The 23,567-nt window shown below is 33.4% G+C and overlaps 3 protein-coding genes across 3 annotated transcripts; 2 read left to right on the forward strand and 1 right to left on the reverse strand.

Annotated features, from left to right (window-relative positions):
• Positions 1-2,600: 2,600 nt before the first annotated feature.
• On the forward strand, positions 2,601-3,080 carry LOC115951894. The gene has a single exon (XM_031069019.1). The coding sequence runs from the start codon at positions 2,601-2,603 to the stop codon at positions 3,078-3,080; it is 480 nt and encodes a 159-aa protein (XP_030924879.1).
• A 1,592-nt stretch (positions 3,081-4,672) lies between these two features.
• Positions 4,673-9,832, reverse strand: LOC115951283. Its single transcript, XM_031068468.1, has 3 exons — positions 9,704-9,832; positions 8,611-8,863; positions 4,673-5,176 (listed from the first exon to the last, which is right to left on the reverse strand). Exons 2-3 carry the CDS (start codon positions 8,771-8,773, stop codon positions 5,085-5,087), a joined length of 255 nt encoding a protein of 84 aa, XP_030924328.1. The 5' UTR covers positions 8,774-8,863; positions 9,704-9,832; the 3' UTR covers positions 4,673-5,084.
• A 7,327-nt stretch (positions 9,833-17,159) lies between these two features.
• LOC115953866 lies at positions 17,160-18,092 on the forward strand. Its single transcript, XM_031071688.1, has one exon. It carries the CDS (start codon positions 17,252-17,254, stop codon positions 17,846-17,848), a length of 597 nt encoding a protein of 198 aa, XP_030927548.1. The 5' UTR covers positions 17,160-17,251; the 3' UTR covers positions 17,849-18,092.
• The last annotated feature ends 5,475 nt before the right edge of the window (positions 18,093-23,567 follow it).

Genomic DNA, 23,567 nt, shown 5'->3' on the forward strand with positions numbered 1-23,567 from the left:
TCAAAAAAAAAAAAAAAAACACCCAATTAACAAAATTGATCCAAAAGGGTCTAAAAAGCACACAAAATCAATTCAAAAACAAAATAATGAGACAAAGTAATTACTTTCCGCTGCCAATAAAATCGTCTTTTATATTGCTGTTCCAAACTGCAACACTTATCTCTTTAAGACCTTCAATTAACGAAAACACAAATTTCTCTTGGAATACCGGAGTATTATGACCATCTATACACACACACAAAAAACAAAATCAGCATAACTCACTATAACTTTATAGAAGCCTCAAAAATATAAAGAGAAATTAAAGGGGTTGAATTTGATATTTATGTTTGGTGAGAGAGAGTTTGCAGAAACTGTGGCTTTATATTTCTTAACTTGAGAGAGGGGTAAGGTTGCTAGGGTTTTGATGTGTTATAATGTTTTTATTTTTTAAATATTGTGCTGACGTGGAAAAATGTGGTGCCAGCAGAGGCTTCGGTTTTATATATATATATATATATATATATAGATTAACCAAAAACAAATTAATATTTTAAAATTTATAAAATAGATTGATACTATCCTTTGGGCATACGCTAACACGCTTAACTAATAACTAAAATCTTAATTATCTTTTTTAGTGACAAAGGGCATACTGCAGCATATACTATTAGCCTCATCACATATATTTTTCATCACATGCATTTTGCGCATACAATACGGCATTTTTTTTTTAAGTCTAATGTCATAATTTTTTTTTTTTTTTTTAAAATGGATAAATTTGTTTTGAAAGATATGAATTAGTAGAAGAATATATTATTTTGTAGGCATTTTAAGTGGAATTGGAGATATATGTTTACTGGGTTATCCTCAAGTTTTTTCCATATTAAACCTAAGGTTTAAGGGGTTTTTCTAAACTACAAAAAAATCTAGTCAAAAGAGAAAAATTCTCTTATAAATAGTATAGATTACTAACCAAAATGAGGCCAAAAAATTCAACCACGTAACCAATTGAATATAGAAAATAAAAGTTTAGTCTTTTTTCCTTGCCTTATTTTAATATGTTTAGCTATATTTCGCGTGCATTTTCTCACATCATCTTTAAGCGTGCATTTTTCTCACATAATCTCTTTTAAAATATATAAATTTCAGTTTTTATTTTTAAAGTTACAAACATGATAAAGTTTAACTACAAAATTAGTTCTAGGCTTAGGTTATATCCTTACTCAATATCTTTTTATTGGATAATATAAATTACTAACCAAAATGAAGCCTAAAAATTCAACCATGTAATCAATTGAATATAGAAAAATAAAAGCTTAGTCTTTTTTCCTTGCCTTATTTTAATATTTTTGGCTATATTTCTTAAAGCATGCATTTTCTCACATCATCTCTTTTAAAATATATAAATTCTAGTTTTATTTTTAAAGTTACAAATAGGATAAAATTTAGTTACAAAATTAGTTGTAGGCTTAATATTTTTTTGTTGGAAGTGCATTTTGATAAATCCACCATTTGATTACATCTTTTTCTCATATCCTCCATGCTTACAAAATTTCTAGAAAATTAATAATCAATAGTTATGTCATCAATAAGTTGTTTAAATTACAAGTTTTTGTAATTTAAAATTATGTATAAAATATAAACTTATAGATCATATAGTAAATAATATATGATTGACACAAAATTTGACATGTGTATTAAGAGCGTAAAGAACATGCAATTCAATGGTTAAATTTTCAAACTATGTAATTATGTTTATTTTATTGAATAAGGTTGTACCCTTATGCTACAGCCAATTTTGTCCAAACTATGATAAACTATGTTAATTTAAACCTAATAAATCAGCTATAATACTAAATAATTTTAATTAAATTAGTTATATTCTTTTCTTTAAACTACTTTAACTGAATTTTGTTTATTAATACTTATTCAAAATATATGCTGTGTATAAATATTTTCTTTAACTTTATTGTGCAAGGATTGCTGACCTGACTGGTATAGTTTAAAATCAAAGGTTTCACCATCATATTACACCATTGGATGATTTTGTTTTTCTCTTTTCAAATATTATAATTTGAAGTTATCTTCATAATTTTTTTTTTTTCCTAAATGAGACTTTATTTTTAAAATCTCTAATAAATTTAAATACAATCATTCTAGAAGTACCTTTGTTACTAAAAGTTACAAGAAATTAAATAAAAACTCCATTATATTGTAATTTTCATTTTAACTTTAGTCAAGAGGCTGAGGGCATAAGGATACAATACATGTTGTAAATATTGAAATTATTTAAATATGAGCCCATTGATATTAGCTTATATGACACTACTTTTTTTTTTTTTTTAATACAAGATAGAATTTCTACTCTAGACTAATCTAAGTGTATGTGTGTGTAAAACTCCCTTCTAGAGACTTGAACTCCGGCCCTTACCACCAACACCCCACAATCATTTATACTTGTGGAGTAGCCACCGTATCAATAGTGCACGGTAGTTATATGACACTACTTAATATAAAAGTTTAGGTTTATAAGTTCGCCTCATTAATGTTACATTTACTCATGTTATTGTTATTCAATACAACGCGTTTCAATAGCTTGCTCAAGAGCTGTTAGGTGGATGCCTCCCATTTCTCCCCTTTATAAAACCAACTTTGATGGGGCTCTGTTTAGTGACCTTGGTGCTGTCGACTTAGGTGTGGTGATCCGTGATTCGTGTGGACTTGTTGTGGGAGCCTTGGCTGAACGCATCTCTATCCTCATATCTGTTGCTATTGTTGAAGCTCTAGCATACCGCCGAGCTCAATATTTTGCTAAAGAGCTTAGTATTTGTGAGTTAGTTTGTGAAGGGGATGTTGAAGTTATCATCAGAGCTTTACTTTCTAAGGAGGTTGTTCATCTTGAGTATGGCCACGTGTTGCAAGACTCTCTAGTCTTAGCAAATGATTTTAGAATTTGTAATTTTGTTCATATCAAACGTGTAGGTAACTTGGTTGCCCATTTTCTTGCCAGGCTTGCTAAGTCCGGCAATGAGCTGCAGGTTTGGCTTGAGGCCATTCCTGAGGATATGGCTCCTCTTGTATCGAGAGATTCTTTGTAATTTCTCTCTTTTCTATTTTAATATAGCTTGACCCCCGGGTCTGGATTCTCAAAAAAAAAAAAAAAAAATGTGACTTAATCTTTTAGCTGCTCACCTCCGAAATTGTCAACATTTTTAATCCACATGCAACCTTGTAAAGAAATAAAATGTGCTAATAGTCAACACTTCTGCTTACCCCCTAGTCATGACCTACCCCTACTCATGACTGACTAAAGTGTGAATTATAGCCAATAGTTATTTAATTCGGTAGGAAACATGACAAGTCTCACTTAAACATATATTTTACAAGACTAATGATATGGCAGGTATATTGCTTGGCTGAATATGGAATGAATCAATCACAATGCAAAGTGTTTTTTTAGATATGTCCCACCTTTTTTATAACCACCAAATTTTGAGATAAAAAATGAGTTATTCAATCAGAAGGATCGTATCTCGTCATGATTCATTTCTCTCTCAACATGTGAAACCCACACATATTTTGAGAGAAATATCTTTTAAACTGTCTCATAAGAAACTTTACCCACCCAAGTCGCTAGTCTGTTTTGGTGATTTTATCCTTCAAAGTGCTTAGGGTTTAGGTCCTTGTCTGTTTTGGTGATTTGTGTCTATGGTTTCTTAATATAGTCTGTATTTTCCAATCTCTCTTGTATTTGCTAAACTGTTTGTACTAGAATAAACAATGTGGTAAATAGTTGGAGATGCCATATCGAATGCCTAGGTGACAAGTTTAACCAACTTGTTAGTTCCACGCATTACAACCTCCTTAAGTTGCCGAGTCACTTCTTGCAGATAAATGGTGTGAGTTTCAAGCTACATTCTTAGCAACCTCAACCTTTTCTTAAAAAAAATAATAATAAAAAAGGATTCGATGTTGTTATTTAAACAAAAAAAATGTTTATGTATTTTATTGTACTCACTCCGTTTGTTTCGATGAAAAACCTTATGTAAAGGTAGTTTTTTAATATTTTGTAGCATAAAAAAAATATGGTTAAAAGAAAACTTTTTTTGGTCAACATAAAAAATATGACTTATTTTTAAAGATTATTTTCTATTAAATTTGTTTGGAAAATAACTCTATCTCACAGCAAACTAAAATAAGAAAAGTTAGGAGGTTGTTTTTCAATTCATTTAAAGTTGTTACCAAACATTGAAAAATGAGATAGTTTTATAGAAAATGTTTTTTGAAAAATGACTCATTTTCTTGAAAACATCATTATTGAAACAAACAAAACATAGATTACAACCAGGTTAGAAGTTATTAAACCAAGCACCATTAATTTGACATAAGAAGTCTTAAATTTTTCTTTGTGGAGAGTTGTGGTGCGAACCTTAACATTAACAAGGACCTCAATGTACATGTCAGTGTCCACAATGGGGACTAAATAAAAATGTCTACATTCATTTTGATAGATGATTGAGTTGAGATGAAAGAGAAACGTGCAACACAGGCTCAGATCAGCAAACAGGCAATTATGCCCTTCATGCAAAATAAAAGGGGGGGGGGGGGGGGGGTGTGTGTGTTAGGAATCTGGAAAATAGGTCTGCGGTACTGCACCAATAAGCATAAACATAGAGAGAGATCTTTGATGGCTAAAAAAAGAAGCAGCATCTAGATGTCATATTGCTTGACTAACAAGTCAAACATTATCCCTAGTTCATACGACTACTACACACTGCAACTTGCAAATCAAACCAAATTAGAAGCAATACAATTTTGAATTTAAGCAGCAAAAGGCATCCTTTTCAGATTTTTTTTTTTTAAAAAAAAAAATCTCCAAACAATTTTGAGCTCTGATCTGAGTTGACTTTTTTTTTTTTTGTGTGGGGGAGGGGGGATTGATAAGAAACAAAATTCATCCCAAATTGGGAGTTCTACAAGGACTAACAGAAGCCATTCTGCACATAAGGCTGAAAGAGACACAACCCCAAATAGATTTATCATCAAAATCTGTCAAAATGCAAGCTGGAAGCCACCCCAGTTCAACAGAAAGCTCTCAAGAATCATTTGGCAGAAGATGAACCTGAAGAAAGTCTTTCACTCCGTGCTTTATCAGCCTTTTCCAAGTAATCTTGATGGGACTGATGTTTTGACCCTAAAAATGGGATAGCAATTTTATTAGATATAGCAGATAAATGACAGCAGCACTGCCCACACCCACAGCAGAGCAGGAACAGTAGAAATGGAATAATAAATCAACATGCAGGTAGAGCACCCACCAACCAATGGTCCAATCCTCAAGGATCACTAAAACCAAACCAAGTCAAAGTTCACCTATAACCTCCATTTTTCAAAGATACTTTCACATGGTACAACAAGATAATTTGGGCCAATAAGTGTAACTAACAGTAAGAAACACTAACATGACAACAGTCTCATTAATTTTCATATAAGCAATGCAGGTTATAATGCATGCATGACCTGCACTACATGAAACACTAAAAAAGAGGCCACCATTACAAGTTTCCAATACTTCTAAACCACAATTAGCAAATTGAAATGGGTCCTAGATATATTCCAAGCCTGACATTTACTCCTGCCATAGAATAGTGCTTCAATAATTTTGGAAGAACATATATGATGCAATCATGGAAGATTAAATTGCTACTATATAAATTGTCCATTCAAGATTTTATTTTATGGGATCTACGTATAAAATCCAATTGAAGTAAAAGTCACGTGATTCTAAAAGTACAAGTTGGGTTTTTATTTAATAAAATATGGTCAATTTTGTATTCAAGGATAAAACTGTAATTTTTGCAATCTCTGCAATTTAAGGGTATTTTGATAATTTGGTTGAGTCTAAAATTTTATAGGACATCCTAGGTATCTTAGATTTACTTTCTTTGAATCCAAGTTAGTCTTTAATTAGTTATCAATACCTTATTAGGTTTTTCAGTTTACTAGTCAAATTAGGAATCCTAATACTACAAGAAAGAGTTATCATACATATTTATGTTCAATGTATTCGAAAAAAAATAGATGTAGCTGATTAATAAAAAAATTTAGTGAGTATTGAGACACGTTGGCCTAATTGTTCTTTTTCCCCCCTCCCTTTCTCTTCTCTCTCTTTCCTTTATTCTTTCTTGTGGTATTGTTCACAGATAATGTTCATACAGCCCTTGAACACTATAAATTTCTCGATTTTCCTTCTTTCTTAGAACCCCAATTCAAGTCCTTCCTATTATTGATCAAAAATCTTAAAACCCCACGTTCTTCTTTATCATATAGCCAAAAAACAATTCATCAAACCCTCTCAAATTTTGAGCCCTAACCTTTTTTTGACAATTCTAAACCCTAGGCCCACAAAACCTCCTAAACCTAAACAACCTCAAATTCCCAATTTTTCCTACAATAGCATAAAGGATTGATTTTTCTTCTTAGCAATTATCAAAGAGGTAAACAAAATCGCATAACACAATTCATACTGATTTAAAAATGTGCGCAACACATAACAACCATAGTCCAAAGTACAAATTCAATTAGTAATTGTTAATTGTATAGACTAAAAGATGGTTTAAGGCAATCTACAAACACTGGACCAAAACATTGCAATTTGAAAGGAGGCAATCTGTGATAATGACAATTTGCAGCCACAGGGAAGGCAACGCTTGCTTATAGAGTAATGTTATTAATTTTTTTTTTTTTTGGCTCAAGAAAAATGGGTAAGGGAAGCAAACAGTTTGTAGAAGATCTTTCCGAGGCATGATCATAGCAGAACCTACTCGCTGAGGAACCAAAGCCTAAGAAGCCTAGTTAGGGGGATGGGGGATTGGAGGACACATGAGCTCCCTCCGGGTTGGGGGGGGGGGGTGTTTGGGGTTCAGGCATAGCTTAATGCCTTAACCTCAACTCCACAAAGATTCAAACTCAGTATGATGACCCCAACCAGACCACATTGGAAGACTTTACCATTGGACCACTCACCCTTGGTGGTCAATAATGTTATTACCTGTACGATGGACTGCTAGCATCCTCTAATGCTGATATCTTCCATAAAGAAAGCTACTCTACTTATACTTGGACCATTGGTGATTTACTGATTGTGGGCTACAACTATCCCATTGAATGACCATGTAGCCACCACTGGACCATTTTTAAGGTATTAAGGGAAGATTCACCTCTGTATAACAAACAAGAAATGCTCCTTGGACAGATGGAGATCCAATTCCTATGATATTGGACCGGCACTACAGCCATCAAAGAGTGGCTAAGATCAATTTTAGAGCTCATGAACTATAACTGAAGATTTTACATAAATTTCTCGAAGAGGATTGCTAAATTCAAAAAGCTTTTAAAGGATCTTCAGAAAGATAATGGCATTGCATTGATTGGAAGGGTGTCAAAGAGCCTCCGAGAGTCTGAAGCAGATGATGATTGATGAAACTTTATTGTGTTAGCCAAATCACACTAAGACATATGGAGCATGCATGGATGGATCAGACTATGTCATACATAGCATCTGTATTATATAGCAACCCAGTTGCGTATAAGAGCCAAAAGCTCGATGAGACCAAAAGGAATGGTCTAGGAGAAAGAGATTACAATCAAATGCAAACATCTACAAGAACTTTGGGACAGTATATCAGTCTAATCTACAACAATAAATACTCAACATTTGTTTGAGTTCCACAACAGCCCATTTGGCTTAAATGTTCAATAACAAAGGAATTTACTAGTGCGAAAGTGAACATAAGATTCAAATGTATATGAACATCTCACTGCTTAGTATGTTAGGAATTCTCAAGTATATGAGATACTAAACAAGGGAAGGCATCTCAAGGTTGCAGTTACCACTTACCAGCACTCAAGGTTGTTACATTTTACTAGAAAGCAAGCAGCAATTATATGTTGGAATAAAGAAACATCTTTGTCTATAGTGGCAGGCTAAAACATAAGCAAAGAAAAAAAGATAATGAATGCAAATCAGCTTAACTAACATTGAATTTAAAAAAGCGCAGACTAGTATTAGATTGAAATGTGTGCTTCTGTTGTTTCACTTTGAAGTTTTTTTTAAAAAAATTTCTTGTTGAGTCTAATCTAATGTACCCATCTCCTGGAAACGAAACACTAAACTAGTTTTTATATTTTTTATTTTGCGCATATTTTTCCAGCCATAAATATAATTAGGGAAGAGTATTTGTCAAAGATAATTAATCAAATGTAGACAATTTGCACAACAGTTGAGAGTAATAACTAACATAGATAGCATCAATCTTATAACTTTCTTCTTCTTTTTTGAGACACTATTTCTAAGTGGTAAAAAAATGTGAATCATTGAGTTCATATTGCATCTATAATATTTATTGGGTAAATATCACAATTTTCCCCTAAGTACAGACTCTAAAACCTAATCCAATATAGAGCAGTCCTAATTAGATGAAAAATAGGAGATGTAATAAGAGTCATGCTTTCCATATATTTCCCTAATCCCTAACTATCCAGCAATTTCACAGCAACCAAACAATGATTTTATTTATTTTTGTTGCCAAATCAAAACGCAGTGGTAGAAAAGAAAGAAGTACAAACCTCGGTTCATGAAGTACCAAGGGATGCCAAAGATGACAGTAAAGACAGCAATGCCAGCCGCGACGTGCTTCTTGTCCCCACTGTAGAGGAAGTGATCCATTTTGGACCTGAAACCTCCTCCTGCTCCTACATTGGTGCCATTGTTTTTGGCGGCGCCGCTCATTTTCCCTTTTCACTTTCTCACTAGGTGGAAGCTATGTATTCTGCTTTATTATGTAATTGGACTTGGAAAACCTTCCTATCCTTGTGTTACCTAGGATAATGACATGGAAAGTATCTATTTTAACACAACAGGTATACCAAGTTAACAAGCCAACTAGTAAATACCATGTTGGAGGATGATAGAACCTATTCTGATAAAGTAAAATAAACTACCCTATTCACACACACTGTGTGGATTTAGAGGCTCTTATATAAATATATATATATATATATATAAGTTGTAACTGCCAGTAGGTATAGTTGTCTTATTGCTAACTCATTTTTTAATCAAATAATAGGGTATTTTTGGAAGTAAAGAAAAGTGGACACTAAAGATTTATGTTCCAATTGTATATACAAGCATGCCTTTCCTTGTGAATTTTCTTATATATCACGGAATAGAGGGGAACTTCATGTACATAGGCTCTATAAACAATCTCACCTAAAATATATGTGTACCTAAACCATGTTGGCATCAAAAGACATGGTGACCTCTGAAACTCAAAAATTGCACGTGAGGTTTTCACTTTTCAGTTTTCACCACACATTCTTCTTTATCTAAAATATAGAAAAACAGGAACCCTTCACTAAATCTAAATGCCTAGTTTGATAATTTGATTACTAAAACAATGAGCTCTAGCTCAAATAACACTTCCTCCCAAATTCCATAATCTTTGGGAACTTAATCAGACACTCCCAACTGAACCTAGGCTATATCACATACATACTATGCAGGAAATGGATTTCAACTCGGAAGAAATAAAGATTTTATTAGACTAAAACCAAATAGGAATAGTTGAGAATCGGACTAATAATTGAGAATCGGATTAAACCCAAAACTTAAAAGCAAAATCGAAATCCGAAATCACACACAGACAGAGAGGAAGAGTACCTTGGCTTGAAGAGCTAGTGAGAATGGGAGAGTGGGAGTTAGGGTTTCCAAAAGCCACAGTATGTGATGCGTGGAACTGGGTCTCTCTCTTCCGATTTCTCAGTAGCGCGCGATTGCGTTGGCACGTGACTAGCGTCAAACAAAGCTACGTGGCAATATGTAACCGTTTGACTTCAGCTTTAAAAAAAAAATTAAAAAAAAAAAAAAAAACCTTGTTTATAATTAAAACTAATCTTTTTTTTTTCTTTTTTTTTTTTGAATAATAAGTAAGTGTACGACCTTTTCAAGTATCTAATCAAAACTCTCTTCTCTTTTTTTTTTTTCTTTTTTTTTTAACTCTTCTCTTTTTTTTTTTTCTTTTTTTTTAATAAAAAAAAAAGAAAAAAAATATGAGTTTGATTATTGAACAAATCAAAATAAAATATAATAATACTAGAATCATTATTCGCGCTTTGCATGTACAATAATACTCTTTTTTATTTATTTGTTTTTTGAGTTTAGTGTTATAATGTTTAAAAGTAATATATAAATAATAGTTTTTTTAAAAAAAAGAAATAAGTAAGGTAAAATGGAATAATGTTCGCATAAAAAAAAATAATAATGTTTGAACATGAAATAGAGATAGTGTCCTAAGTTTTAAACTAAACGGAGAAGATAAAGGAAAGTACCTAAAACTTAGGAATAGTAAATTACTCTTTTAACCAGTTAGTATTCTTTAATTTAAAATTATTTAACTAAAAGATAGGGGCGTATTTTAGAGAATTTAAGAATTTGCGTGAGGGTATTTTAGTGCGCAAAATGTTGAAACCCAAACAGGGAATCCTGTTATTAATAATATCTATACTACTATTTAAAGGACTTTCCATATTTGAAATCCTCAATTTTGATACCTAACATACCCTTAAATTCATCTATTTGTAAAACTTAACTAATAGGATTAACCATCGTACATCGCATATCCTTGGTGCGATAGTCACTCCACAAGTTTAAGTGCTGGAGTTCAAGTCTTCAGGAAGAAATTTCTCACACATATACACTTAGATTAAACTATAGTAGAATTTCTATTTTGTATATAAAAAAAATAAATAAAAATTAATAGAGTTAAACATGTAAAATTATTAATTTAAAAACTCCTAAATTTTAGCTAAATAAAAAAAATAAAAAAAAGTTTATTTATTCCATCTCCACATTTTTCTCTCACGTGGCTGCCCACATACAACCATGAATCAAATGGTCTCCACCTCCCCCAAAATCCCTGAAGGTTAACTTCGATGGAGCGATATTCAAGGATATATGCAAAGCTGGTCTAGGTGTGGTGATCCAAGACAATCAAGGTCAGGTCATAGTTTCACTATCGGAGCAAATCCCTCTACCTTTTAGCTCGGACATGGTGGAGCCTTGGCTGTAGCGCAAGCTATATTGTTTGCTTTGGAAATTGGGTGCAACTCCTTTGTTCTTGAAGGTGACTCAAAATCCGTGATCAAGATACTCAGCAGTGAGGAGGATTCTCTTGCCCCATTTAGCCATATTCTCGCCCCAGCCAAAACTATTATAGATGCCAATTTTATCTCTTTCTCCTATGTGTGTAGCCTTGATAATTCTGTTGCTCATAACCTAACTAAATATGCTAGACATGTTAGTGGTTACTTGGTGTGGATGGAGGATGTTCCTCCACACCTTTATTCTATACTACTAATCGATTCAGGTTAATCTTTTTAATAAAACTTCCAAGTTTCATTCTAAAAAAAAAAACATTTTTCCTCTAACATCAGTAATCAAGCACTAATACAACTTCTTCTTTTAAAAATAAATAAAACTGTTTTTTCCCCCACAAACATACATTTTTTTTTTTTCTAATTGTCAAAGTGAAATGGCCGCAAGTTGTGATCACTACATTTGCCCACATTTCTCTCTCACGTTTGTAAGACAAGTAATAATATAACTTCTTCTTTTAAAAAAATAAAATTAATTTTTCCCCACAAATGTACTCTTCTTTTTTCTAATTCCAAAATGACATGGCCACAAGTTTTTATCACTAAACGGTTTAATAAATTTTAAAATTTTGACACATCTTTTTTCCTAAAAATTAGCTCTCTCTCTCTCTCTCTCTCTCTCTCTCTCTCTCTCTCTCTCTCTCTCTCTCTCTCTCTATATATATATATATATATATATCATAAACATTTTACACATCTTTTTAGTTTCTTTGCGTAGATTTTTGGATTGCCTCAATTTTTTACTCACCTGATCACCATCTCAAATTTCAGAAAGGTTTGTTTCCTTTGACATTGTTGAAATTATTAATTTGTTAGTTTGTGTATTTTTGTTTTTGTAATTCTTTACAAATCTCACTTTTTTAAAAAAAAAAATTTCTTTTTCTTTATCTCTTTTTCAAGTCTATTTCCACATTTAAAAAAAAAAAAAAAAATCGATTTCCACAATTCCTTTGATCCCCACAAATTTTTTTTTTCTCACTTCATCACTATCTTTCTTTCTTTTCAAAGAGGTATGTTTCCTATACAAGGAGTAAAGATGAGATTGTGAGAATTTGGGGTACATTTGGGCAAGTTGTTATCTTCTTTTTCTTTTTCATTATTATCATTATTACTATTATTATATTTTGTTTTGTTAGTTCATTCAATTGAAAGTGTACATTTCTCTTTTACACTGATAATTTTAAAGTCAAATGTTGAAGAGGAATCATTACCACCAATGTGATTGTGTTTATATTTAAGTACATGTTGATTTGGTTTGGTGTATTCATTTCTTTCATTTTCAAGAGCTTGGTCTATACACCTTTATATAGTATGATGAAATTTATGTGAAAAAAAAATGCTATGAGTAAAACGTGTAAACCCAAAAAAAAAAAAAACTCATCGTACGCACAAAATAGGATGGTATTTATGTAAAAAAATGCCATGAGTAAAATGTGTAAACCCCAAAAAATAAAAATTAAAAAGGCCCCATCACATGTGCAAAGCGTATGTGATGAGGTTAGTAGATGATAGTCAACAAACTCACAAACATGAGTCTCAATTAAAATATACATAATATTATATGTTTGTATGTATAAGTGTTTAAAATATTCTTATATAAACTTATAAGTAAATTCATAAGATATTAAATTTTTTTTTTAGTTTATTGGTAATGTAAATAATTATATATACTTTTAACAATACAAGGTGATTAATCTAATTTTTTATTAATTTTTAGGGAAAAATTTATATTTAATTAATTCAAATTATATAATCTCAACTCTCAACTATAATTTTTTTATTAATTTTTAAGCAACAACTGTTCTATTGAATTAACTCCAACAACTGTTCTCAACTGTTTCTATTAAGAATACTAAAAAGTGTCAGTTTGAGAACAGTTGTTGCTGTTGGTATTCTTAATAGAAATATTTAGGGTTCAAACTATCTCTCTATTGAATTATTTATAATAATAAAAAATCCTTAAGGAGGCCACATTGTGACAAAAAAAAAAAGGTGGCTATGCATTTAGAATGGTCTTCTTAAGTGTACGTTTGTGTAACGACATTTTTGCGTGTGCGTGCATTTGCATTTTACTTGGTCCTATGGCACTGTTCATGGACTAGCCAAGTGATGAAAAACGCGTGAACAGTATTTTCAGTAATAAAAAATATTTTGTTACAGTATTTTCAGCAATAAGTTTTCAATTTTCAGCAAAATAAACAGTATCCAAATAGACTCTAAGTATAAAATTATGAGATCCTACAAGTCTCAATATACTACCTAACTTGTTTTTGTTTAACCATTTTCCATGAATAATATCACCATAAATGAATCCATGGTGCAAATTGAAGCGTATGAGAAAGTACAAGGCGTGATTTAAAATTTTAAAATATGTGATTTACTTTTAAACTACTCTCAATTGTACAGTCCATTCAATTGTAATTTTTGGTCAAGGTTGATTCTAAAAATTAAAAAATAAAATGGTCAAGGTTTAATTACGATCAAATGATACGTATGTTAGGAACCTGCAAACTAAGCTAATTTTATTTATTTATTAATTCAACAGTTGCATTTAGTAGATGAGAGGGAGAGTATCTAAACCATGATTGTAGTATTTCACTCTTAAAGTAGACCAAACAATATTACTGAAATTTTAAAACTCTTTTACAATATATATATATATATATATATATGTATATAAACGAATTTTGAAACTCTCAAGTCTCAACCACACGTCTGCATCTAATATTGTATGTTGAGATAATCGCTGCTTTTGTATCTTACTTCTTTGGATGCTCGTGATATTGATTGTTTATGATTATTGATTAATTAATCTATTACATCCAATTTGTTTCGTTAGAAACCTTATGTAAGGATAATTTTTCATATTTTTTAGTGTTTGATTGCATAAAAAAAAAAAGTCAAAAGAAAATTATTATTAGTGAACATAAAAAGTATGACTTATTTTTAGAGATTATTTTTCATTAATTTTTTTTGAAAAACAATTCTATTTCCCAGTAAGCTAAATAAAGGAAGTTAGGAAATTGTTTTTCAACTCATTCAACGTTGCTACCAAACATAGAAAAATGAGATAATTTTATAGAAAATACTTTTTAAAAAATTGATTCATTTCCTATAAAACATCATTGCTAAAATTAACAGAGCGTGACCCATGCTTGCAAGATCTTGCACTCCAGTCCATGGTTCCACTCACAAAAAAGCAAGCAATTAGAATTAGACAGCCGAACTACACAGTATATGTTGATGCCCCTACGGCCCTACTAGTATTCTAAATCATGATTCATGTTAAAACTTAAAAGTAAGGAATATCTTGCACGCAAGCTCACGTTCCCTTTGAATTTTATGGGGTTCGCAATACTTAGAGGTTTTGTAAAAAGAAAAAAAAAATGTCTAGGAGAAATAGACGTTGCATTCATTAACGTTCCTATAATTTAATACTAAACTGTACCTTCATAAAAAAAAAAATATTAATCTATACCACCCTTACGTTAAGGTGAGTTGGTACTTCTTTAAACCTTAAAAGTTTAAGGGATTCATGAATTTAGATTCGAGTGGTTTTGAAATAGAGAAAGGTGGGATTATACTATCAATTGTCAAAAAATAATAATAATCCGTAATGTCTAATGGTATTCAAGTAATAGCTTAGGGATATTGTAATGTCCATCCACAATCTAAGTGATTGTTTAATTAAACATATTAGTAGGTCAATTAATCTTGAATTTTATTTTTTTATTGCACTTTTAACATTTGTTCCATAATTATTTCTAAAAAAAAAGAAGAAGCATTTATTCAATAATTAGTTAATTTAGACATTAAGTAGGAGCGTCAGGCAAATTGTTGTATAGAGAGTTCACCTCTCTCTCTCTTGTACTGTACTAGTGAAATTGTGAGAACCTAAGAGAATTATGTTATTTTTTATGTGTTGCTCCAATCCTCACCTTTACTATTTAAGATCTCATTTCCCACGATTTTACACACTCAATTCCCATATGAAGAGTTAGCGAGAACTTATAAGTCCTAGAGCTTAAATCCTCATCAACCTTTTCCCCCTCCAATTGTCCAAATTCTATGAGAGAAGGTTAAAATCATCATACCCATTATTACCTTCAAAACTTTAATATTGATTGGATGTTGGGTATCATTGGAGTTGCCTATAATTACCAAGGAGATTTGGAGTTTGCAATTGGAGGCTCAATTGCATATCCGGTGACAAAAGAGAGAATTAGCCTATATAAAACTTGGCTATAAAACCCAATAAATCACCCACGTTAGATTTTTTTTTTTTGAAAGGATCACCCACGTTAGATTAGTAAGACATTTAAAATATAATAATTGTTAGTTATAGTGTTCGTCCAAAATTAACTAGCACGGTACCTTAGGCATTAGTGTTTTGTTTTGATTTTGGTCTCTCTGTGTAACTCTTTCTATGACATATGTTGACTTGGGCGATTGGATTCCTCAAATATGGTAATTGTCTATTAGAGGATCAAGGTGGAGGGGAAAAAATATCGAGTCAGATGGAGTAGTTAAACAAAAGGTTTCTTAAATTAAGATTTACCTACAATTTTGTATAGGGAGAGAGAACAAAATTTGAATGTGAAATGTATTTAACGGTGAGCAGCAGGGAGGGGGGTCATGGCCTCCCTTGGCTTTGTAAAAAATCCCCTCTCCTCCTATAGTTTTTAATAAAAATTGAAAATTTTGTTTAAATGTTACTTAATCCCCCTCTCCCCCTTATTAAAGAAAATTGAAATAGTGTTTCCATTCTCCATTTTTTTTGCCACATATAACTCATTAATTTTAATAGTATTTAAAGCATACATTCATAAAATCATATAAGTATTAATGATCCTCTTTATATTAAAATTTTTTTATTGATACTCTTTTAAAGTATTAATAATGTCTCATTTTTGTCTTCTAATATTCAATATTTTTTGCCATGTATAACTCATTTATTTTAGTAGTATTTAGAGCATATGTTCATGAAAGATATAACTAAGTAAATTTCTTTATTAGTTTAAAAAATTTTATTTTCTGAAAACAAACATTTTTTTTTCCTAGAAATTTTTTCAAGTTCGCATGTAGAGTTAGGAATATAAAAATGCATATATATATTTTTGTTAAGAATAAAAGCATTTGTTCCTCCAAAAAAAAAGAAGAAGAATAAAAGCATTTAAAAAAAAATTTGATATAGTTTTTGCTTATTATAATATTCATATTATATATCACATCGTAAATGTTAAGGCATATCAGCATAACTTGCGAGTAGAAAAATTATTTTTATTTTTAAAGTTGATCGAATATCAAGTTGAGATTTACCCAAAAATTCTTCCAACAAAAAAAAAAAAGATATTTACCCAAAAATAAGCCAGCAATCCAGCGCGGCGGAAAAAGCTGTATCTTTCTTAGTACACGCGGCCTGCAGAGGCCGCAACCATTGAATGCTAACGTGGGCTCTCTTAATTAAGCATGGCTCACTGGTCCCCACTTCCCCTAACACCGTCACTGGGCTGTGAGCCCTGTTCTTCATATTTTCCCACCAACATCCAAATCGAACCTTTTTTTTTTTTTTAAAGAAAAATGGGTAGAGAAGATGACCAATGTAGTATTTTTATTTGTGTGATCATAGTAGCATCTTATTTGTTTTTAGACGAGACTCTATACATTTAATTTGTGAGCAATTCACTTACTATTTTTTGAACCGTTTGGAACATAGATGAGATATAAAAATACTAATACATAATTAGTTACTAAGGTTCGAACTCAAACTTGACACTTGTTAAACCGATATCTTACCAACTAGGCCATGTCGGTAAATAGATCTTTCTTTCATTCAATTTCCTGTCAATTCATTTAATTAATTAATTAATTAATTATGAAGCAAATCTTAAAATCCCAAATTATAAAGCAAGCTTTTTATTATTTATATATTATATTACGAGTCATTCGAATCTAAAGTAGCCACAAACACAATCGATAAGAATCGAATATTTTATATTGTCTTTCCTCTTTCCCTAGTACTGAGTAGCGAGTGACAGACAGTGTATCCAAAAAGATGGATGTCGAGAAAGCGAATCACAAGAGAAACAGAAACAGGACTTGTTGCTGTGTAGGCACAACAATCTGTATCATCATCGCCATAGTAATCCTCATACTCATATTAGCACTCACTGTCTTCAAGGCCAAGCGCCCCGTGATCTCCTACGACCACATGAGCATCGAAGACCTCGATGTCTCTTTCGATATAACCAAATTCAAGGTGCACCTCAACGTCACTCTCGATATCGATCTCTCCGTCAAGAACCCAAACAAGGCAGGTTTCAAGTACTCCAATTCCACCGCCTTTCTCAACTACCGAGGCCAGCTCGTCGGCGAAGTCCCCATTCCCGCCGATCAAATCTCCGCCGGCGAGACCAAACCCATGAACGTCTCGCTCACGCTCATGGCGGACCGTTTGCTTTCCAACTCCGACTTGTATTCCGATGTCAAATCTGGTGTGCTGGCGCTCAACAGCAACATCAGAATTTCTGGGAAAGTCAAAATCTTGGGTTTAAAGATTCACGCTGTTTCGACCTCGTCCTGTGATTTCTCTGTCTTTGTATCCAATCAAACTATTAGAGATCAAACCTGCAAGTATAAGACACAATTTTAATAATTCCTATACTTCCTAGCAAGTACTACAAGTACAACTACTACTTTCCCTGTTTACATTTTTTGTTCCTATTATTCTGTTCCATCTGTAATTTATTTTTATTTTTATTTTTTTGGGGATTAAAGAATTTTATTTATTTCGTACTGTTACTAGACATGGTAGACTGGGAGCGTTTCTACTTGCAATTTTTAATTCTTGAGTTTTATACTTTTATTTAATACGAATTATGAGTTATAAATAATAATAATTGCTTACAATTTTTATATTTTCCAATTAGTTTTCTTGTGTGGTTCTTCGTTCATCAGATTTTGGGAATTCTAATCTGTTATCTGTATTTTGTATACTCATAAACGTAATGAATAAACTCTACACTTGTATTTTGTATGTGGTTCTTTTTAATTAACGTAAAAATCATTCTTAACTTGTAATTTGTAACTTCTACCCAAGTAGCTCAAAAAGAAAAGAGAAGGAAAGGTCATGAATATCCAAGTTGATCTCTATCCGATGACCTTTGGTGTAGTTCTTTGATAAATTTGTCACTTTGTTGTTGTTGTTGTTCTATATTTTTTTTAATAAATAATTTGTGAGCAGAATCAGTAAACTGTTATTCAAGATTCACTGATTCAGAGTTCTGATGCTTCCACATTAAATCATATATGCAATTTGTTCACTTCATACACTCTATAGGAGAGGCTAGCTTCAGTCATTAGTCATTACTTGTCAAAGAATTACTATAAATATCATTCATTTTGGGTTCATTAATATAGAATCTTAGTTGGTTTTGTCTCCAAAATAGCTTACTTTCCTGGTTAAGATGATCATAAGATCTAGTTCGTTATTAACTCAAAAGCAATCTTCAAATCTATAATCTGTGGATACTTCTTTTTTGTGTGGCTAATATTATATTACAACCTCCAACGTCCAACAATTTACTCTGTGTTGGGAGGCACCTTTGGTCAAAGCAAAGCATGTGCTGGGCATGATGATGATGGTAGCCAACAAAGTTCGGCACAACTTCGGGGACACTTTCAAGCATCAAATACTGTTTCTGAAGAAGTCTCCAGTTCACACCAAATTGATTGGAGTTTGTTATGCTTATGCTAGCAAAGAAAGGAAGGGATGGACCCTTGGGCCCTTGAGCCTCGCTAATTTGAAATAGTTGGCGGTGCCCAATAGGCTAGCTTTGATTTTACAAAGATATTCACTGTGGCACAAAGAGAGATATCCCATAAAACGGTTCTAAAGACTATTCTTTCATTGACGCGTGACTCGTATATATTTTGAAAGGATGGGCTTCCAAGAGCTGTGTCCTCAGCGGCAGGTCTGAACATGACTTGTGTAAACGTAGAATAAGTATTCTCCCACATAACGTGGCACAATAAATGGGAACACCCCTCCACCATGTGGCAAGTTGTGGTTGGTGGAGGGGTGATGGTGGACTCGGACACCCCTCCACCAACCACAACTCGCCACAAGGGGGAGTTGTGGCATTTGTTGTGCCACTTTATGTGACACTAGACTTATTCGTAAACTTATGCTAAGGACACTGTTTGTTTCTAGTGCACTAGACACGTGTCCAATTTGTCTGTAACCTAACGTGTCCAGTACAATTAATACATTAGACACAATCCTAACCCATATGCTAATGCCAAATGGTTACCAAAGTTTTCAACTTATTAAATATAGGTAGACACAAATAACTCTTATTAATAGAGACATGTATGAGCATCACTGGCGGCTGCAAGTTAGAGTCAAGGTGGTCATGTATGAGCGCCAATGGCGGCTGCAAGTTAGAGTCAAGGTGGTCATGTATGAGCATCATTGGCGGTTGCAAGTTAGAGTCAAGGTGGTCATAGGATTAGGACCACCTTGACTTGGAAAAAAAAGTCATTATTTTATATAAAATTTAAAAATTTTATGACTTAATTTTTTTTCCTTAAAAAAAATGTGTGACCATTCTAAATTTTTTTAGGTCCAATATAATTAAATTTTGGATAAAATTTAGTAACAAACTTGGTTGTAGATTAAAGTTATAACTCCACTCAATATTTTTTTTTATTAGATATGAATTTTAATAATTCCACGATTAGATTACATTTTTTTTCTTCTTATATCCTCTATGCTTGCAAAACTTCAAGAAGATTAAAGATAAATAGCTTATGTCATCAATTAAATGTTTTTTTTTTTTGGTAAACCATGGAAAATTCATTAAACTAAGGAGTTAACAACTTTGTTACAGCACATATTTGCCTTATCATAGGCTAATAACCTATCCACCACAGGTGGTGGGCATAAAAATACAGTAAAGGAAGACAAAGAAGTCGCTCCCAACTTTGCCAATGCATCAGCGCATTGATTAGCTTTGCGGTAGGCATAAACAATTTGTTTATTGGGTATTTCCCTCAGTAGATTCCTGCAATCGGTCAATAAAAGTTCCATTAGCAAATTGGCATTATTGTTTGTCATGAGCAGCACAACACTCAGTGCATCAAGCTCAACGACCAGATTGTTAAGCCCCATTTCCTTCGCCAACACCAACTCGTCCCTTAAAGCCTAAAGTTCAGCCCTGCAACTGTCAGTGTGTTCGATTGGTCTTACATAACCTTTCAACCAAACCCCCTCATGATTTCTACACACACCTCCTCCCCTGCCTTACCCGTACTTCCCATCACAGACCCATCCGAGTTGAGTTTAGCCTACTCTCAAGTGGCTTGGTACAACCAACGGGAATGACAGATTTCAGTTTCTGCACTTTGCAATTAATATCCAGCGAGAGGAACTCAGCACTTTCTTTGATGCATCTCTTATAGCTCGCGTTATCCACCCTTCCCGATCTAAACATGACTTCATTCCTATGGAGCCAAATATGCCATACCCCCATGACAAACAAGATTTTCCATGGCAAACCCATTATATTAGAACTGATATCCTTCTGGCAGTTGATCTCAAGCCACTTCCCAAGGGGTAAGTTAAAAGAATCCCTCAGGCATTGGGGAAAGTTCAGGTTCTGCCAAAACCTTTGAGCCACCTCACAGCTCCGTAACAAGTGCTCAATTGTTTCATTGTCTCTTTGACACAAACTACATATGGGGTCAATGTTTAAACCCCTTGAACCTATCACGTCTCTAGTTGGCACACTGTTATGTAAGCATAGCCACAAAAAGAACTGCACCTTGGGAGGAGCTTCTACCTTCCAAACCCATGCTATTGGATTTGTCTCCAAGTTCAAAGGATTTAAATTTCTTGCCAGTAAGTAATTTGATTTAAGAGAGAAGATGCCATCCTTGGAGAAAGCCCAATGAAGAGTATCTTTTGTATTCTGGTTCAGAGACAATGGTGTTGCTTTAATTACATTAAGAACTTGATCTGGTAACTCAAAAGATATGCATTCGCTTCTCCAAGCACCTTCATTGTCAAAACATTGATTAACAGTAATCTGCTCTTCAACTCGATTTAGAGGTCCTTCAATAAGGCTCCGAAGCCTGCCTATTGGTAGCCAAAAATCCCTCCAAACATTGATTGACTCACCATTCCTCACAGCCCATTTTAAACCCTTTACATATATTGGGCCACCCTTTTTGCATGCAGTCTAAACACTTGATCAAGGGGCTGATCTTCCTTGCTCTAATCTTTAGGGAGTTAGGTATTTAGCAGTTAACATTTGAGCCCAAGTTGCCCCTTGATCACTAGCCAACCTCCAACACATTTTAGCAAGAATAGCAAGATTCCTATCTTTCATGGAATGAAGACTCAATCCACCCAAATCCTTAGGCAGAGTCACCGTGTTCTAGTTAACCATGTGCATTCTTCACTTCTCCTTCGTAGAACCCCAAAGAAAGTCTCTGATAATCTTGTCCACTGCATCACACACTTTGGTAGGTAGGGCTTGGCATTGCATATAATACTCTACTATTGGTACAACTGCTGTTTTGGCAAGCACTAGCGTCCTTGTCCTCGATAGCAGCTTTGTCTTCCAGCCAGCAAGCTTGTTTTGAATTTTCTCCACCACAAAGTTGTATGTAGCCCCGGCTTTGCTCTGTTGAAGTATTGGAAAGCCAAGGTATCTTCCAAGATTGGTTGTTGCATGGATTCCCAATTTCCCACATATGGACCTCTTTCTTCTTCTAGTGACATTTGGGGGAAAAAGGATTTTAGACTTTCCCGGACTAACTTTCTGCCCTGCAAGATTGCAGAAATTATCTAGAACTTCAATGATGGCCTCACAATTCTTATGATCAACATTTGCAAACAACATCAGATCATCAGCAAAGAAGACATGGGAAAAGCTTGGCCCATTTCTAGATGCTTTGACCTTATCCCACCTCTTAGCTTCACACATGCTAGTGATTTGACTGCCAAGAAACTCCACGCACAATAGAAAAAGATAGGGTGAAATTGGATCATCTTGTCTAATCCCTCTCGAAGGGTGAAAAGCTTCAAGTTTGCTACCATTAAAAAGGAGGGCTGTGGTTGTTGTGGAAATATAACTCATGATGAGGTTGATAATATTTTGGGGAAGACCAAAATGTTCCAGAACCATTTTCACAAAACTCCACTCAAGGAGATCGTAAGCCTTCTCAAGGTCAATTTTTACAACCATGTACCCTTCCTTACCCTTCCTTCTTTTAAGCGAATAGATCAATTCTTGGGCAATAACAACATTATTTGTGGCTCTCCTCCCTTCTAAGAAAGCAGTCTGCATGGGGGAAATCAGGGATGAAAGAAGGGGTTTAAGCCTTTGGACAATGATCTTAGAGATGACCTTATAAACTGTATTGCAAAGGCTAATAAGTCTATAATGGTTGACAGATTCAGGTCCAAGCTGTTTCGGAATTAGAGCAATGAGAGTCTGATTGAGATAATCTGGGACTTTTTGACTTGTGAAAGCTTCCCTGACTTCTCTCTTAACCGAATCTCCAACTATAAGCTAGAATCTCTGAAAAACCCCGCATGAAGACCATCAATCCCAGGGGCTTTATAAGGTTTCATAGACTTCAAGGCAGTCTATATATCCTTATCATAAGGGTTATGAGACAACTCTCTTGCTTCTTCGAGACTAAGTTTAGCACCCCACTCAGTATTCCATTGCGGGGTAATGTTACAATATACTTGCTCAGTTTGGTATAGCTTAATGAAACTTGAAGTGAATATTTCCTTGACTTCTTCAACATTGTGCACCCAAACCCCATCACCATTCTGAATGCTAGTGATTCTATTTTTGCTTCTTCTAGCAAGAGATGACAAATGAAAGTAGGAAGTGTTCCTTTCCCCCAAAATGATCCAGTTTGTTCTTGCTTTCATTGCCCAGATTTCCTCCTCCATTTGAAGAATAAGATTATACTCCTCAGATAATTGATTTTGGAGGTTGATAAGAAAACGGTTAGGGTGAGAGGCTAAAGCTTTTTGAGTACCCAGCAACCTGGCCATAATTAGCTTCTTCTTGGCAAAAACATTCCCAATAACCTCCTTATTCAATCTTTGGGTCTTTATCGTAAATTCCGAGATTGCACCCTTCAACCTAACATCTTGTCCTTCCTAAGCTGCCCTGACCACAATTGGGAACTCCTCATGGTTGAGCCAAATGGACTGAAATCTAAAGGGTCTGTCAAAAGCATTGCCCATATTGGGATTCAAGTTTAACACCAGGGGGCAGTGGTCAGAATTTATTCTGGCCAAGTGAGTGACATTGGCCTCTGGGTAAAATTCCTTTCAGCCTGCA

This window comes from Quercus lobata, chromosome 7, assembly GCF_001633185.2.
Source record: "Quercus lobata isolate SW786 chromosome 7, ValleyOak3.0 Primary Assembly, whole genome shotgun sequence".
Lineage (NCBI taxonomy): Eukaryota > Viridiplantae > Streptophyta > Magnoliopsida > Fagales > Fagaceae > Quercus > Quercus lobata.